This window comes from Lolium rigidum, chromosome 6 (assembly GCF_022539505.1).
Source record: "Lolium rigidum isolate FL_2022 chromosome 6, APGP_CSIRO_Lrig_0.1, whole genome shotgun sequence".
Classification (NCBI taxonomy): Eukaryota; Viridiplantae; Streptophyta; class Magnoliopsida; order Poales; family Poaceae; genus Lolium; species Lolium rigidum.
Window position 1 is genome coordinate 356,581,086 of NC_061513.1, and position 19,390 is coordinate 356,600,475.

The window sequence follows — 19,390 nt, forward strand, 5'->3', positions numbered from 1 at the left end:
TAAATCTTTCAAAACGCCCCGACCGGACCGACACCGTCCCACGCTCCGTCTCCCTCGCTTCACCATCGGCGCGTGGAACACAGGACATGGCCCACTGAGAAGCCACAATACGAGCGCACCTTCTCTTGCGCGTAGCCTCTGCGGCCGAGACCCTGACCCGAAACCTACCGATGTGCGAAGCGAACCCGAACGGACGGACGACGAACAAAATGACGCTCCACTCCTGACCTGATGCAGCTCCAGACTCCATCCTCCCTATTTCACTTTGCATTTTCCACTTTCGAAATAATCGATTTTACCTTTTTATTCCCCCTCCCATCTTCTCTCTCTCCCCTTCCCCCCTTTGGATCCGAACTCCCCCACGAACGCCACCGCCACAATTTGAAACCCTAGGCCCGCTGCATCGATCCGGGGACGGCGATTGCATTGTTGGCCCCCAGCTCTCGCAAACACCCGACGCCGACACCCTCTCCCTCTCGCGAACACCCGACGCCGACACCCTCTCTCTCTCGCGAACACCCGACGCGACACCCTCTCCCTCTCGCGAACACCCGACGCCGACACCCTCTCTCTCTCGCGAACACCCTACGCCAACACCCTCTCCCTCTCGCAAACACCCGACGCTCTCTCCCTCTCGCAAACAACCGACACCGACACCCTCCCCCTCTCGCAAATTTGGTTAGTGTTTGGTTAGAGTTAGAACATGTACTTATCGATTTAATTTTTTGCAGAAACAATGGATCCATTCGAATTCCATCGAGACTTGGAACAGGAAGACATAGTCGAGGACATAATCCACGATGGTCCGGCCGACCGAGAAGACCGCGGCTCCGGTGATGGAGAAGACCACGGCTCCGGTGATGGAGAAGACCACGGCTCCGGTGATGGAGAAGACCGCGGCTCTGGTGATGGAGAAGCCGACAACTCCAGTGATGGAGAAGCCGAGTGTTCCGGTGACGGCGAGGTATACGATCACTAGAGGCATTAATGGAATTCTATATGTACATATGTATATAAATTAATTAATTTTTATTCTCTTAGGCCTCCGAAGATAAGTTGGAGAAACGAGGCCCGGCAAAGAAGTTGACCAAAAAAGGCCACTTCAAAATTGAAGCTATATCACCTAAAGGCAAACCGGTGGCACCCGAAGCTGTCGCAACGAAATTTAAAAATCAGTGCGGAGTTCTGGTTAGGATCACATCCCGATCACTATTAGAGAATGGAACAAGACCAAGAAGGTGTCCTAAAGTGAGGTTGCCGATAGGTACAAAGACTCGCTTTTTGACGACCTCATGGCACATTTCAGTTTGCCACAATTGCAATCCGAGACTGAGTTGGACAAGCAGAAGGCGCTAGTGAAGAAATGGGCTCTTCAGAAGATGGGGGAACTTTTCCGGGCGTGGAAGAACCGGTTATGGGCAACTTATAAGGTCGACAAGAAGCCTCCATTATTCGAAGGCTATCTATCGAAGCAGGAGCATAACTGGGAAGAATTTGTGAACTACAAGAGCTCAGAGGATGATGTGGCATTGTCAAAGAAAAACAAGAAGAATGCAAGCGAAAAGTTATATCACCATCATACGGGGCGAGGGGGCTACGAAGTAGCCATGCCTAAGTGGGATGCACAAGAGGCTAAGATGCAGCGGAATGTGATCACTCCAGAACCCATCCGAGAAAAATGGGACATTAGGGCTCGAAATTGGTTCCTTGGGCATGGCTATGAGTATGACATGAAGACATGGGACCTTGTTGAAAGTGGTAGCAAGGTTAAGATACCCAGGGAAAAATGGATTCAAGTGAAGGCAGATATTAAAGCGGTAAAACTAAAGTTTGCTCCCGATAGAGAGAAAGACTTGCTGATGCTTGTCATCGGTAATCCTGAAAAGGAAGGACGAACAAGAGGCTTCGGCCCTAGTGTTCCATGGTCGCTTGGGTTTCCGGATGACGCAGAGAATTAAAGAAGCCGAGCGAGAGCAAAAAAACGCGAGCTGGAGGTGCAGAATGACCGGATGGCTGAGTTCCAACGCCAACTAGACCAGCAGCAGTGGGAGATTCAGCAGCAACAGTGGGATATTAATGAACTTAAAGGGCAGCGCGAGCCAGATAATACCGCCGGCATATTTTTGCGGCGAGGCAGCAGCGTGGCCGACTCGGAGGCCCCGCCTACACGGATGATAGATGGCGGTCCTGGCGACTCCGTGGATGGAATAAAGGAGCAAACACCTTGTGATCTCCATGAGGTGTTCAGGAACGTATCTGTTAAGGTGGCGGTCGGCTATGTCTTACCTGCATTAGGAGCTGAAGGTGAGCCGGCAACATGGCATGGCAATGAGATTCCAGCTAGCTATGCTCGTGTCGGGGTGGATTCAGTTGTACTGACGTGGGAGTCATTGCAGCTCGTAATCGCTGGAGGTAATGGTCAGGATACACTCGGATACGTAATGGGAGAAATCATTCTTTGGGAAAAGAAAAACATCAGGCTTCCAAGCTAGGTACCCCCTACTAGTCATCGTAGGTCACCATCACCTCCTCCAAATGATCGCAGGTCACCATCACCTCCTCCGAGTGGTCACATGCCACCATTACCCCATCAGTTTGACCACCACATCCCTAGTCCATCTCCATCTCATGCGCCGCCGCCTGCGCCCATTAAGACTCGGCATGCACCCAAGCGGAAGCGTTTCAAGAGTCCTGTCCGCAAAATGTCGCCCTACCAAGAGTACCAAAGGTTCCCCCTCGTCCATACGATCTTACCGAAGAGGAAAATGAGGCCGCTGTAAAGAAACACAATTATGAACATTTTCATAAGGAGAAACCCAAGCCAGCATCATACATAGAAAGGCAAAAAGCATATGCTCTTGATTTTCTGAACACACCATCGCAATATGACTTACACGAGAAGAAGGATGACTATACACGCACACTTGCAAGGGTAATTGAGAAGAAGGATAGTGCTAGCACGAGCAAATCATCAACTAGAAGTGTAGCCGGGAAGAAATCTAGTTCAACAAGTGCACCCAAGGCCAAGCAAGCGACAACAAGCAGAAAAAGAAAGGAAGTTCCGCAGCTCGGAGACCAGGCCAAACAATCGATCCCACCCCTCAAAGTATTAGATGTACCCCTGGTGTACCAGGAACATGGTGGTTTCGATATGGAAGCAGCTGCGAAGCTAGCGGCTGAAGTTGGCATTAGCATGGAGGAATTGCTGGGTGCCGCAGATGCTGCCGTACCCATTGCTGATATAGCTCCTACATTTGTCTACGGGGTCGACTTGGTCAGCAAAGAGAGGCTGCATCAACTGCCAACGTATATGCAGAATTTGCATCAGTGGTACCTTGATGCATGCAAGTACAACACAAGATACATTGTGTTGAATATCCCAGAAGAATATTACTTCCGAAAGGACGAGATCTATATTGAGATTTCCGAACTCTGGCAGTTATTCAATTTAGACGCCCTCGACAAATCTCTCATGAGTTGCTATTGCTTGTAAGTTGTTAACTACATATAAGGTCATGTTCATTCAGTTGTTCCTGTTCGTTGCATATACTCATTGTATCTTATGCGCTCTCTTATGCAGACTGAAGATTAGTGAATGCAGAAGTAATACGATATTCAATATTGGGTTTATTGACCCAGATAAAATACATCAAGGCACGGTAAGGGATAAAAACGAAAACCGGGGGGAAACCTACTAAGGTTTATAGGGGAGCAACATTTCTGTGATTCAATACTGTTTCGTTACAACTAAGAGTGAGAGTCTTACTGATCTGTTGTGCACATTCAATTTTTCTTACTCGATGTTAAGTGAAATTCATGACGTATATATATAAACATGTGCAGTTTCCACTGGATTCTGCTAGACATTCAAGTTGATAAGGCAATAGTTGAAGTAAAGGACCCATTGAGTAGAGGCGTGGAAGGGTTTCCCGACTTGACGCGCTATATGTTTCGTGAGATATCAATTAATTATCCACTCATTTAATCATTCTTTTGCCTGGTAGGGTTTGGACAACTTTCAAGAACATTCATAGAAAGGATGGTAACTTCGCACAGAAGCTAACATTTACTCCTGTACCGTGCGCCCAACAGCCACAGGGGACGAATCTATGTGGATACTACGTTTGCGAGTCCATTCGCATGTTAACCACTGAGAAGCACAACAATAATAGATCCAACGTAAGCAATAACATTCACAATTTTAATTTATTATCGTCAATATTTTTTTATCAAGATTGATATAGTCATATTCATCTCATTTTCCTATATAGGTCGACTTCATGCGGGAGACGCTCCAACCACACGAGCACCTACAAGGAATTATAGAGGAAGTGGCGGGACTTCTGATGAGAGAAGTAATAGACGACAACAGCTTGTTTAGTGCAAATAGGCGCATCAAATGATCTCCATGTAATAATTAGAATAGACGACGGGTTTTAGTCCTGGTAGTCGTGAGCTCCATGCATGTATATGTAAGGGGAATCTACGAATAGACTTTTGCTTCCAATATTTGTTTGCTCGATCTATATATAATGAATGAACGTGTACAACTTATAGTAGCGTACAAATATATGCAACTTTTATTTTAAAATGAAAAATGAAATAGAAGGGGGGCGGTGACGCGGGGAGGGGGAGTGGTGCTGCACCTCTCAAACCCTAAAGCAGCAGCGTTCTGCGTGCGCCACGTAGAGATCCTTTTGTCGCGGGTGGTAATACCGCCCGCGACAAAAGGGTGTGTCCCCTAGGCGCCCCGCGCCTGGCAGGTGGTGGACCATATGTCGCGGATGGTAAGCGACCCGCGACAAAAGGGTGAACCTTTTGTCCCGCCTCCGTTATCGCGGCTGGCCGCCCGCGACAAAAGGGGCTTACGGCCCGCGACATTAGGCCTCTTCTCCACTATAGTAGTATTATTTATTATATGTATTGGATTATAGAAACTTAATGCAATATTGTCTAAAAGATTTATTTGGTATTTATTTTTTTAGTTTTACGTGATACGGTATCTATCTATGATACTACTATGTTCTATTTCATCATTAATTACAGTAATGTACTACATATTGCATGATACTACCTAGGATACCTTTAGATTAGTCACAGAGCAGTATCATGCATATGATACTACCTCTACAATGTGTGGTATCATGTAATAGCATCATGATTTTCTTATATTTATTGATTTGGATTATTTCAATGCATATATGTGTAAAAATCTATTATATACTAAAAGCAAAATAAGTGTGTTTTTCGAGGCACCAGGTTAATCCACATATGCTTAAAAAAGTATAAACCATTGATTTTATTTCTAACGTCTGAGATTGAAAGATAAAAAGTGTTACGTACAATATTAAACATGTACCAAAATAGTCCGGTGACACATGTAGAAAAATGAATAAGAGTTCGTCTCAAAAAAATTTATTGTTTCTGTGTCCGTTCCTTTCAAAGAGAGTTTTTTTTGTACATGCCAAATTAGGATAGTAACGTACACTACGTACGAGAGAAGATTTTTTCTTTCCTTAAAGTATACGGGGTGTAAGACATTGGTTTTCCTTTTCTAATGGGTGCGTGAAAGACTTTTTCTCCTTTTTCCTTGAACTACACATATGTGCACGTGTGTGAGACACTGGATAATTTTTTAACGTGGTAAGAGTTTTTCCGTGTCAAATGAAAAGTTATGATTTTATTAATTCTCATTAAATTTCATCAATAAAATATAGATCATGCCATAAAAATAATTCTGATGATGTGGATTAGTGTAGTGCTTCGAAAAATACCCACATAAAGATGAACGTCGAATCAGTAGAATTTAAAACTGCATCAGTCATATTTATTTAGACAAAGAATCGGTCATGTTATAAGCTGTTTTTCGAAGCACCAAATTAATACACATATGCTTAAAAATACAAACCACGGATTCTAATCTTAAATCTGAGATTAAATGATAATTTTGGTGATGTATAATAATATACGTGTACAAAAATATACTAATAGCACGCAAGTAATCTCTCAAAGAAAAAAGAATAAGAGACAGTCTCAAAAAAAATTAAGTACCCTAGGGGCTCGGCGTCGTGTGGAAAGGGCCTCTAAAAATTAATCATTAGAGTTTAGGTTGAACTCTACAGCTGTCCATCCACATCTCAAGAACCTACATTTGGACGTGGCAATCTGATTTTGTGTTCAAATCTACACCTTCGTGTCCCTAAAAGCTAAAAATATATACACGGTCATATTTGGCCATCTCCGAGAGAAGCAAAGTTGAAAGTGGAAGCGTTACATGCTTGCCAGAATAGAAATCGATTGCTTAACACTTCCCTGTACAATATTATATCCATTTTATTATAGATATTTTAAACTTTTTAAAATTTAGATGTATCTAGATTTTTAAAATCATCTAAATTTAGACAAACCTAAGACGTTTTTAATGGAATAAAACTTACCGTAGTGGCACGACAACGACCACACAGGAGCATGCCATGCAGTCATGGGACGAATCAACTGTGGAAAAAGCTAACTAGATGTGCACGATCGATTGCACATTCAACCCGCGTTGTAGAATCTTATATATGCGTAAAAGTTTGATTTTAATAAATTACAATCCAAAACTTAAATTGGGATATAAGATTTAACACTCTGCCATGTAGTTGTACTTTGATAAAATACCCCCTTAAACTTCTACTAAACATACGGAGGAACCATGTGGACATCTTTATGGTTTCGAAAAATATTTACTTTTAAGTAAGGTGAGATATACTGGCAAAAACTGAAACGGTGGACAATTAGCCACGACCATGTTACTGCTATTTAATTAAACAAAATGTTAAGAGTTGTCTAGACATTTCACATCTATTTGATGTTATTACAACCACATTATGGTCAAAAAAAGACACATATTTGACATAATTGTAACCGACCATATTAGGGATAGTAGTCTATTCTAATAGTGCAATAGAGAGGGAAGATATAAATAGCCTATTTCCTTTGAGTAAATCATATTCAGAAAATATATATGGGTCATGGGTTCCTACAAGAGGTAAGATAACTTCTCACAACAATCACGCCGTAAAATCAACAAGTGGTTAAGAAGATGGAACTAAGTCGTTTCATGGCAGCATAGTCACCAGCTACATGGCACTACATGTACATGTGAGCGAGATGTAGAATGACTCTGTTAGGGTTAGGGATAACAAGGATGGACGGATTTATACATTAACAATAAGAATGCCCTAATAACATTGTGTCCACGATAACTGGCACGAAAAATTTATAATTTTGATATACCAGTGTGTAAATATATATAGTATATTGAAATAAGCTAATATAATAGATATCTTAAATTAGAGTTCAAAATATTTTTCTATCGTTATTACATTTAAGAAACACATTGATATAGAAAATCAAACATCTTTGGGACTATAATGTCTAATGTATTACGTATTTGGAATGAACAAAGAAAATGGAAGTAAAAAGACTGACAGAAAACATCAAAGAGTTTTTTTTAACTACAAATAGAATATTATTATTGTTTAGTTCGCCTAGCTTCAGTTCATTAAGCTACTCGAAATGGAGCGATCCATATGTTAAGAGGATTTAAGCCGTATTACTCTTATAGTCCTATCATGTATTGTGAATTATTTGACGCCACTTCCGTAATGTTAAAGAAGAAGCCCTCGCATTTGCGAGCGCACCTTGCTAGTTTATTTAACATTAAATTTTCTAGATCTACGTGTTATGATACGATATCTACACAGGTCCGTATCTAGAGCATGTGCAGAGTGTGCACTCGCACAGGGCCTCCTAAAATTTTAGGGCCCCAAATTTTGCAACTTAGCTGTGTTAATCCTCGGATTACATGTAAATAATCAAGTGTAGGCAATAAAAATATATAGCACTTACTCCTTTCTATGAATCTGCACACCACCCATGGAAACTTTCGTCCGTCAGCAGACTTGCAGCCTTGCAGCTCACTGGTGATGACTTTAATTGTTTGGGTCCAGTTCAAGTTATTGCATGTTAATGCTCCATTGCTCCCTGTTTCACCTTGGTGCCGTCTGTTCACCTACTCTAATGAGGAGAGATCTCCAATGCGTATATAGTATTAAAGTTTAACTAGAAGGATACCCCGCGTGTTGTAGCGGTTGCTCCCTATTTCACCTTGGTGCCGTCTGTTCACCTACTCTAATGAGGAGAGATCTCCAATGAGTATATAGTATTAAAGTTTAACTAGAAGGATACCCCGCGCGTTGCAGCGGGAATTTCTCCGATAACTCTATTTTGTAAATAAATAAAAAGGATATAAACTAATTGGAATAGGATGTTATTTGTAGGAACATGCAGAATTCAATTGGTGTAAATAGTCAAGAGGCTAACTTCAAAAAATTGACTTGAAATGATTATGTAGTTGGCGGCTAAAAGTGGATGATGTGGATAATTGGATGGCTTAAAAAATAGATGATGTGCCTTGCATGTAGAGTATTAGTGAATGTTAGTGGGGGATGACATGGACAATTGGATGGCTAATAGAATGGATGATGTCGATAGCTTGCATGTTGAGATAGATAACTTAAATGATCCTCTAGTGGGGTTTTGCTTTAAAAGAGATATAGATTAGTAGACTCATTTATCTTAAAAGTGTGATTTGATATATTAAAGTAATGTTGGGCTAGCGGATGACCCATTTGCATTGGCCTAATAACGAGCCCTAGAAAATCCACAAATACAAGCCGAGTGAGGGTTTCGTGTCGGCCCGAAAACTTTTTTTTCGGTTTTGACTTATATACAGTCGCTAATCTGCGTCGATTTTCCAACCAAATCCCTAAACTAATGGTTATTATTCGGTTTTGGCCTATTTATGGGCTCTGCTAGAGATGCTCTTACAATTTTAGAGTTTTCCAGTTTTCCGTTTGAACCCTAGCGGCATTATTCAAAGAAAAAACCTAGCGGCAATTTGATTTTAGACTATCCATGCACGAGTAGTAGTAGTTCTTTTCTAGCATCATTCCGGCCGGCAGGGAAAATATTAATCATAATGCAGTTTGTTCATGTTCAAGGGATCGAATTCATGAGCTGCACTCTGGGATGTTACAACATTGGTAGGGATGCATACAGATGCGGCGCTTACGGGTGCATGTACACGGTGACCAGCTCGGGGAGTAAGTGTCATTCCCGATGTCTCTCAATCCTAAGCTGCACTCTGAAATGATACTGTTGGTAGGGATGCATATGGACGCGGAGCTTACAGGTGCATCTAGATGGTGACATTCAAGTTCCATGTGAAAGTGCCATTCATAATGTCTCTAAATCCTAGCAATGTCCTAAATCCCTCGTACGTACATATGCACATGGATAACCTATCACAGGTAGTGGTGATCCTCTTGTATAATCGGCATAACATGGGAGTGATGCTCGGCTGGCTTATATCGTCTCCTCCTGCTAGAATGGTGCCTGAAACTTTATTCTTGTACCCACTTTTTAATTGTGATAGTAATTTATGGTTCACTTCTCATGGAAATGCCAGGCCTTTATGTTGAGCTAATTTAGGTCTTCTATCATTTTGAAACTTTTGGTAAATTTTAGGTGGAAAATACTTGTTCGTGTATTATGATATACATAATCAATGGCCAAATGTTTTGTATCTGTTCCGACATGTTTCACTTTTTAATCATCTCCCACGGGCTTTAAATGCACTAACAATTTTTTTTAATAAAAACTCATGTATCTAAACACCTTTTAGTGTATATATGTTAGAAATATAAGCAATTTTTATACTGATCTAGGGCTTGTCTTTGGTCGACAACACATGCATTTGCATTGTTGTGTGAGCTGCCTGTCAGCTTGGTGGGTTGCTATGATCCTAACCTATTGTAGATTAGATCACCCAAGTGATGTTTATCACCATGGAGCTATTAATTTTTACCGCCACTTGCTTTTGCTTGTTGTCATTTTTGTTCTTGTAGGACTAGAAAAAGAGAAGAAATGAAGAATTCTAGCTAGGTTTAGTTCATGGTTTTCTTTTTATTTCTTACTTTAATTCTGTAATATTTATTCTTGTAATGTGTGAATTTTGTGAAGACAATGTAGTGTTGTTTATAATTAATAAAATTTATTCTATTCTTGTATTATTATTTGTTGTATTTGGTTGACATGTAATTTAGAAATTTATAATTTGGAATCCAAATTTTCTTTTATATAAAATTCAAATTTGAGTTGAATTCAAATTGTTTCCCTCAAAACACATAACTTCAATAAAGATCATGTCGAAATCCATCACAATCCATTAATGACTAAACCCTAGTCATCATTTGAAAGGAATTTCGATCACTTCAAGGTTTAGTTTTAGGTGCAAAAAAAATCACACAATTTCAAATGAATGAATGCATATGCACATAATTCTAGTTCTATCGCCCGTTTAGCCCTAAGTGTTGGGATGTTACAACCATAGCACAAAAAAGAAGCGAGAGGATTTCCTAGGATGCTTGAAAACATCGATTACATAAACTGGATATAGAAGATTTGCCCGTTTGCTTGGCAAGGAGTGTACAAAGATCACAAAGAAGATTGCAACGTGGTACTTGAGATAGGATTTGGCGAAGTAGTGGAAAATCTGCGGTATGCATCCTTGACGGGATCGTTCCCAGAACCAGGAAACTGGTCGCCCCGTGTGGGATCAGCCTTTGTTACCATTTCCACAGCTACTAGATCAAACAGTAAGTAATTAACATTCTTCCATGTCACTTGCAGTCTCAGCCTCTGGTTGCTCTTAACGCTTCTCGGTTCAGGAAGTTTCTGGCAGCAGGCTTTCATGAGTTTGTAGATATTGGATAAGTTTTATTTATCCGTAACTTCACCAAGCTGATGCAGCAGAATACAAAGACTATCTCATACCCTATGCTTGTGCACATAGCCCTAGAATTACAAATAAATGGCTTCACCGGCTAAATACCAGTTTGCATGATAATTAAAGGTAAACGATAATAGATAGGGAGCTAAAAGGACAAAGTGATGTCAAAGCTTCCTTGCGTTGACGGGTAGCCCGGCCAGTCAGCTTCTACTAGCTGCTCTCTGTTGCAGTGGAGTACATGCTGCGCAGCCACCGGTTGGCGATGTAGTGGTAAGCTGTCTCTGTCAGGTGGATGTCGTCCCAGAACAGGCGGGCAGAGGGTTCCTCGCATAGGTTTGCCCCATCATCGCCGCAAAGAAATGCACCAGGCTTTCCACAACACATGGTAAGAACATCCTTTACGAACCCTGCAGATATGCAACTATCAACCTTTACCATCTTCATATGAAAACGTTGAATGTACTTTTGAAAACATTTCGTGGTAAGGTGCTTACCAAACTTGGCAGGCGACTCGACCATCTCCATCATGGGGCTGAAGAGATCTCCGTAGATGATCGTGACGCCGGGGTACCTGTCCCGGAGCTTCTCCAGGGCCTCTTGCAGCAGCTGGTTGTGGTCCATCCCTAGCTTGTTGTAAACATTCAGGCAACCGGTGGTGGAGTTGTATTCTGCCGGGTCGTCCTTTGTCAAGTAGTGGAGAATCTGTGGCACGCATCCGGACGGGATCGTCCCGGGAACCAGGAAACTCTTTGCCCCATGTGTGATCAGCCTCTGTTTCCATTGTTACCATTGCCACAGCTAGATCAATACCACATACAAATCGTAGGACCTAACCTCTCTCCCGACCTAACCTCTCTCCCCCGAGGCGGCGGCGCCGCCCGCCGTCCCCGGGGAGTTCCCCTCCACTCCGCCCTCCTCCCCTCCCCTACAGACCCCCCCTCCTCCGCCGCCGTCGCTGAGGACGCCGCGGGGCAAAGCCCCTGTGGTGAGGCGGCGGTGGCGGCTCGGTCATCCATCGGCAGAGCGCAGCGCGGCCTGCGGGAGCGTGTGGGGGCGGCGGCCTACACCCTCCTCCTCCGACTGAACACAACGAGATGGCGGTGGCCGGCGGATCTCCGGCGGCCGGCGGCGGATGTTGGCTGCGGTGTGGTCGGATCTGGGCCGGAGGATCGGATCGCGATCCATCGCGGCTGCGTCTCGTCAATGGCACGAGGAGGTTTCGCTGGATCTTCTTCGCGGCTTGAGGACGTCCGGGTCTTCGGCCCGGGCATGGTGGTGGTGGCTGACTTCATCCACCGAATGCGGTCGGCCAGGCCGGGCTGTGTTGGATTTTTCATCCCACTTTCGGCGCCGGCAGCGAGACGGGGAGGCATAGTAGCCGGTGAAAACCGAGCCGACTCCGGTCATGGCGGGCGATGGCGGCGTCTGCACCGTTATCTTGTTGAAGGCATCGTCAAGCAACTATCGCTAACCTACTCGTTCCGGCGGCGAGATGGAGGAGCTTGGAAGCCGGCGATGGTGTCGCCGGTGGAGGGTTGGAGTGGCCAGCCCAGGATTGTCGCCGACGTGGGGGTCCGACCTGAATAAAGGCGGTGGTCCTAGGGCCTCTCTTGCGTGAAGAGGAGGACCTACCGGAGGCCTGGACTCGTGATCTGGCCGGAGTGTTGAGTTCCGGAAGGCTCCGCCGGTGAATGTAACGAGTGCTTTTGCCCGGAGTTTGTTGGATCGGAGGTATTCGGTCGTGCGCACTCATGTTTTTATTCCGACCGATTGGTTCCGGAGGGAGCGGCGCGAAGCTCTTTTTCTTTGATTGACATCAAGTGACTATGGATCCATGATGAAAGTCGGAAGAAGAGAATTTCATGAAGGCCGGAGGGGAGGACTAGCTAAGGGAGGTTCAAGTCTCTGCGATGTTGAGGGACTTGCTTGGTGTTTCGGGCTTCACAACAGCGGTATGAAAGTGGGAGCGACAACACAGGTGAAGTGCAGAGTCCTACCTTTCAGGCTGAAAACCCAAGGTCTGGCCTTAATTGGTTGTGCCTGGCAATGTCCTTGGTGGAGCATTGTTTTGAGAGTGGGGACTAGTCTGTAATTCAGGTGTTGTCTTGGCGGTGGATGTATTGCTGTTGTTAGGTCCGAGATACTGTAGCGGGACTTTTGTTTCTTAGTTTTCTTTTCTTGTTTTTGGATGTGTGCATCCGTAGTGCCATTAGGGTGGTGCGTTGTTGCAGAGGCTGGATGTAATTGGTATCTTCTTGATATTAATATATTCCCTTTATCGAAAAAAAAGATCAATACCACATACACTGACTGACGACTCTGTTCTATTTTTTAAGGCTGCAGGTTGGTTATTGCTATGCTACATTGTGTGGTGATGGAGTACCTCGATGGCAATGGAGATGGCACCAATCACTTCCGGAACGAGAGATATGATCTCGTTCATGCTCTTGTTCTCGAATGATAAGTGGTAGTCATTGACCCCGAATTCTCCCAAAATGAAGAGTGATCTGCCGAAGAATTTCTCGCGCCCTGGGATGCAATCATGCTTTTCTTTGTCACTCTGGAGGTGCAGGTGGAGCAGGTAGCTGGTAATATACATGAATTAGTATGCGTAGGTTTGAGTTGAGAAGTAACAACCTGGTGTTGTTGCGCAGAGCAAAGGCTTGAGCGACTCGAACCACTCCAGCTGCACGCCCAAGCTGGTGTTGAGAGGGTACTTGTTTCCGGGATTGGATCCATCGTGGAAGCGAGCAGCGTCGAGAGTGGTGGCGGCCATGACGGCAAAGTTGGCTCCTTGGCGGAAGCTCCCGTTGTGCGTGAGCGCCGGGTTGTAAGGCGGGACAAGCGGCAGGGCCAGGCGCTGAGCTGCAACGAGAGCAAATAAATCCTTGACAAGAAGTCTGAGGATTTCTTCTGCAGATCGCTACTGATTACTATGTACTATTGAGGAGCGAGTGAGCACCGATGAAGTCGATGATGAGGCGGCCGTTGGAGCAACGGCCGGTGGGACGACGGAAGAATTCAGAGCCGTAGGGAGGGCGATTGACGGGGTCGAAGAGGTCGTTCTCGGCAAAGACGGTGGGGTTGTTGCCGGTGTCGGTGTAGGAGTTTCCGAAGCTGAAGATGGAGCGGTATGGCCACCGCCGGCCGGATGAGAGTGCCGGGGAGGCGGGGACTGCCCGTGTCCATCCCAGGTTCGCGAGGAGGAGCAGGAGGAGCGAGACGGCGAGCTGTGGCTTGGTCATCCTGGACAACGTGAGAGGTGGACAAGCTAGTAGAGGCTTACGATTCCGATTTCAGAAGGCCGCAGCACCGCTGGAGTATTGAGAATTTGAGATCTGCCTCGCGTACCGCGTGGTGCTACTTAATTCACCGCTTGTTCTGACTTGGAGGAGCGATTTGGTTGTGATAATGGCGCAGCTACTCGAGCGAACATCCGGATAGGCACAGCGAGAAAATGGAAAATAAGACTAGTCACAATTCATATCTTGGTCCGATACTATTTCTAGTCAGCGTATAACACTATTCTCCCTCAAATAATGCATGGTATCGCGTATTATTATTATTATTATTTCTTTATATTTATTGATTTGTTGAATCTTCATGTATGAAAATGAAAGCCTTGTGGTTTTCTCATTTGCGGAAATGAAGAACTCAACAAAAAGTTTCTCTGAAAAACTCGGAGAAGGTGGTTTCAGCTGTGTTTCGGCTCTAGTGGCTGTCAAGAATCTAAAATGCCTTGGACAGGGAGAGAAGCAGTTTCGAGCAGAGGTGCAGACCATTGGGATGATTAATCACAAAAACCTTGTCCGTCTGCTTGGATTCTGTGCCGATAGCAATAGCAGGTTACTGGTGTACGAGCACATGGAAAAAGGTTCCTTAAACTCACATATCTTTTCTAAGGGTTCTGCAAAGTTGAACTGGGATCTACGGTACCTTATAGCTCTTGGAACCGCAAGAGGATTGGCTTATCTGCATGAGGAGTGCAAAGATTGCATCATACACTGCGATATGAAGCCTGATAATGTACTTCTTGATGCGAGAGTTTTGTCCTAAGATTGAAGACTTCGGTATGTCGAAGCTTCTTGGTCGAGATTTCAGCAGGGCCCTAACAACGATGCGAGGCGCGAGGGACTATTCGGTATCTTGCACCGGAGTGGATCTCAGGGTTGCCGATCACACTTAAGGCTGATGTCTACAGCTATGGAATGATGCTTCTTGAAATCATATCAGGGCGAAGGAATGCAGAGAAAATTAAGGAAGGGACACTTACTTATTTTCCTGTCTTTGCTGCAGTCAAGGTGAATGAAGGAGATGTTATGTGCCTACTAGATAGTAGGTTGGAAGGCGATGCAGATGTGGAGCAGCTGAGCCGAGCTTGCAGAATTGCATGTTGGTGCATTCAAGATGCTGAAGATCATAGGCCGAAGATGGGGCAAGTTGTTCAAATACTAGAGGATGCTCTGGCTGTCGAAGTGCCTCCAGTTCCAAGGTCACTTCAAAATTTTGTGGGCATGGATGATTGATTGCACTCGCTCTACAGATATGTATAGTATCTCAAAGACTAAAGGCCTCTTTGTGTTTGTCCGAACCTATGTCAAGAATTAAGTATTCAGAGTGCGATACTGGGGCTCCTGTTGTTCGGCGGTGCCGTGTCGAGATCACGATGAATGGCGACGGCGGACAGAGGGGTTTTAACCCAGGGCGGGGTGGTTACAATCAGGCCCGGTCCTGAGGTTTTAGGGGCCCAGGGCGAATTTAGAATCCAGGGCCCTAGTATAACCATTAAAAGATACTAGTAATAAATATTTCAAGTGTATTCTAACACATTCGTTAATATAATAGATATTGCTATCAAATACTTTGAATAGACAATTTTTTTCCAAAATCATATCAACAGTGAACAGTGTCGAAGACAGCGCCTTCTAGATGGGGAGCTAGACTCTACCTTGTCATGGCCTTGCAATTCCTCCATTTGTGTCATCTATTAGAGAGAAGATCAACACGCCACGGAAAGCGAAAGTGTGTGGACAGTCAACTGTGTGATGCAGTTCTTTTTCTTCTAAGTATCATCTGTGACTTTCGTAGAACGCCATGGTTTAGCTAATTTGCTCCATTTTCTATTAAAAAAAGCTAATTTGCTCCAGCCCAGTTAATCGTTGTACCTAGCTAATTGAAAGCAAAAAAAACACAACCTAACCAGAGAAAAAGGCCCAAACCTAACGAAAGGACAAAAAGGCCCAAGTACTAGCCCACTAGAAGCAACCGTGCTTCGTCCGTAACGTTTCATCCCTGTGCCTGTCAACTGTACGAGAGAAGCTCTCGATCTGCTCTAATGGCGATGGACATCAGTTCATCCACGGCATAGTTTCTTGGTTATTGGGGGCCCCTTGATTTTGGGGGCCCGGGGCGACCGCCCTGCCTGCCCCCCCTTAGGGCCGGCCCTGGTTACAATCCTGGAGGAGGCGGCTATGGCGGCGGCCGTGACGGTTACGGTAATGCTCGAGGCGCCTTTGTTACGCGGGGACGACATGCTCAGGGACCTGGTCGTGGTGGGGCTGGGTATGGACCTGGCTGGGATTTAAAGGTAATGGTTTCTCTGGTTTTGGAAGAGGCCGTCAGTTTGTTCATGGCGAGTCCAGGGCAACAATGCTGATCCGCACGATGGCACTTGGGGCAATTCCAATGCTGGGTTTCAGAGAGGGAGCACATACAACAATAGCACTGATCGATTTGGCTATGGAGGGAACCAACAGAGGTGGAATACAGGGCGTGGTGGCGCTTATGTTAATCGGCCTTGTGCGCAGGGGACAGAGGGTGGTACACATACCAGCTTTGACGCTGACCTCCTACAGAAGACGGTTCAGACAGTAGTTGCAGCGGTTACGACGGCTACAAAGGTAACGGAATCGCTGGCAGTGCATGCCCCTCTTGCAGCTACTGGTGTTGCGGCCACTGGTGTTGCTGGTACTGTTGTTGCGGCTACTGGTGTGGTTGATAGTCAGCAGTTGGGGTTGCCGGTTGCGGTGCCAAACCCTACTGCTCAACAAAACGGGACTGCTCAGGGGATTCCAGAGGAAAATGAAATTGCTGCAAAAGGAAAAGATAATGAGTGTCAGGGTTCTCCTCCTCCGAAGAAGGAGGATAAAGCGGGTTGCTTCCGCTGTAAGAAGGCTGGACACTATATTGAAGACTGTCCAACGCCTTTCTGTGACATTTGTGAGTCCATTCATCATGCAACACCAGCTTGTCACCCGTTGAATGCTCCAAAACCATCAGCTTCTCTTCATGGATATGCAAATGAAGCGTTCATGTTCTTTGAACTTCCATGTGGTGCTTTTAAAGCCAAGGCAGAAAATCCCAAGTTGGCCAAAGTGATAGTTGATGGTGCTATTTTGACTATACCAGAGATTATTGAGCAATTCAAGAAGATTGTACCATCTGAGAAGTTCAACTGGGAGGTCTTTCATCTCAAAGATAACATATTCAGAGTTAAGCTCCCTAGCAAGCAGGAGGTTCAACGATTGAAGAATTTTGGCACATATATCTGTACTGATAGAGAGTCTTCTTTGTCTTTTGATCTATGGTCATCGTTGGAGGAGCCTTTGTACATGTTACCAGAAGTCTGGGTTCGGGTTTCAGGTTTGCCATCGTATGTTAGAGTGGATTACATATCCTTATGGGGAGTAGGAACTTTATTTGGTAAGACTCTAGATGTCGATATGGCTTATACTCGTAAAAATAAAGTGCTTAGGACCAACATTGGATGTCTTGATTATAAGCTCATCCCGCAGATAGTGACATGTTCATCCGGAGGGGGTTTTTAAACTCGGTTTTGAAGTGGAAATTGCTGATCAGTCTCAAGAAGTCAACATGGTGGATGCAAATAATGGCTTTGATGGAAATGATGGTGCAAATCAGGGAGAAAGGAAGAATGAAGGAGGCCATGATATGGACATGGACAACAAAGGAAGGATGAGACATCCAAAGATAATGAACAAGATGGTTCGGGTATGCATAACGGAGTTGAAGGAATGCAAGAACAATTGTGTAATTTCGATGCTATTCAGATTGGGACAATGCATGTAAAACCTGCCACTCCAGGTATTCTTTCTGATGGAAAAAAATTGAACAAATAAGAGCATTTTTACACTTCATTATCTCATGTTAATTGTGTTGCATTAAGAGATGAAGTTGGCTTGGAATTCCATGCAGATTCGATGTCCAAAGGAGCAGCCTCGTGATCTGGCGCCGTCGGCGATCGGGAGGTGGGACACCAACTTGCCATTGGGCAGGTGCTGTCCGCTGGTCACCTGGCGCAACATGCAGCCTATGGGAAGCCACTGCATGCTGGCCGACAGCAGCTGCAGGGCCTGTTGGTCCCCTCTGCTGCACCGTCACCTCGGGCTGGGTCACAAGCGTGTGGCAGCCAGGCAGCAGCGGGCGGCCACCGGGGAGCGGACACGTGCGGGCGAGCGCCTGGCGCGGGATCCTCTGCGGCGGTCGAGCGCTCGCAGGACACGGCTGTGTCGCCCAAGCCGCAGATGATCCGGACGGCTGGCGCAGGCGGGCCACGACAGGGCACGATGGCCGGTTCCAATCAGTTGCCAATGATTGCCACTGTCGCTCCTGGTGTGGCTGCAACTGCTGTGTCCCAGGGATCCGCTGTGCTTAACAATGGTGTTGGCAACGGTATGACCTCAGTTCTAAATGATGAAAAAAATAAAAATGTTGTTGATATGGGGGATTTTCAGCAATGTAATTTAGATTTTACTTCCGACCCGTTATATAATGAAGATAGCTATCATAATGCAGGTTTGGGTTTGTAGCCCAATTTGGTGGGCTCAGTGGAACAGTCTAAGAGAGGCACTACAAATAAGGTGTTGTTTCCTGCAAAGGGGGGATCTTGCTAGCATGGGCATTCATGACTCGGTGGAGATTGCCTCATCTCCAATGTCTGTTGGTAAGTCTTCAGTTAATTCGTGGACCTCTCCAATGACTGCAAAATCTACTATTTGTTTATCTCTAATAGAATGTCCATCTGAAAATATGTCAGCTCGTCCTACTGATAACCCACAAGTATAGGGGATCGCAGCAGTCTTCGAGGGAAGTAAAACCCAAATTTATTGATTCGACACAAGGGGAGGTAAAGAATACTTATAAGCCTTAACAACTGAGTTGTCAATTCAGCTGCACTCTGGAAAAGCACTAGCAACGGGGGTGATGTGAAAGTAGCAGTAATATGAGAGCAATAGTAACGTGAATACGGCAGCAATAATAGTAACACGGAGGCAATGGCACCAGAAGATAGTTGATACTACTTCCAGTGACATGTAGAACGAGTATATGATGATGAAAGATGGACCGGGGTTCCCGGCTATCTTCACTACTGGCAACTCTCCAATAACAAGTGACAAGTGTTGGGTGAACAAATTACAGTCGGGCAATTGATAGGATTGATAAAGCATTAAGAAAGAACATCAATTCATTAATCATGTAGGCATGTTTTCCAATTATAGTTGTACGTGCTCGCAATGAGAAACTTGTACAACA

The 19,390-nt window shown here is 44.9% G+C and overlaps 1 protein-coding gene and 1 pseudogene across 1 annotated transcript; one reads left to right on the forward strand and one right to left on the reverse strand.

The window, feature by feature from the left end:
- Positions 1-10,859: 10,859 nt before the first annotated feature.
- Positions 10,860-14,292, reverse strand: LOC124665358 (GDSL esterase/lipase At5g45910-like). The gene is made up of 5 exons (XM_047202769.1): positions 13,800-14,292; positions 13,475-13,702; positions 13,221-13,366; positions 11,332-11,608; positions 10,860-11,244 (listed from the first exon to the last, which is right to left on the reverse strand). The coding sequence occupies exons 1-5, from the start codon at positions 14,080-14,082 to the stop codon at positions 11,048-11,050; spliced, it is 1,131 nt and encodes a 376-aa protein (XP_047058725.1). The 5' UTR covers positions 14,083-14,292; the 3' UTR covers positions 10,860-11,047.
- Positions 14,293-14,560: 268 nt separating this feature from the next.
- On the forward strand, positions 14,561-15,444 carry LOC124659573 (annotated as a pseudogene).
- The last annotated feature ends 3,946 nt before the right edge of the window (positions 15,445-19,390 follow it).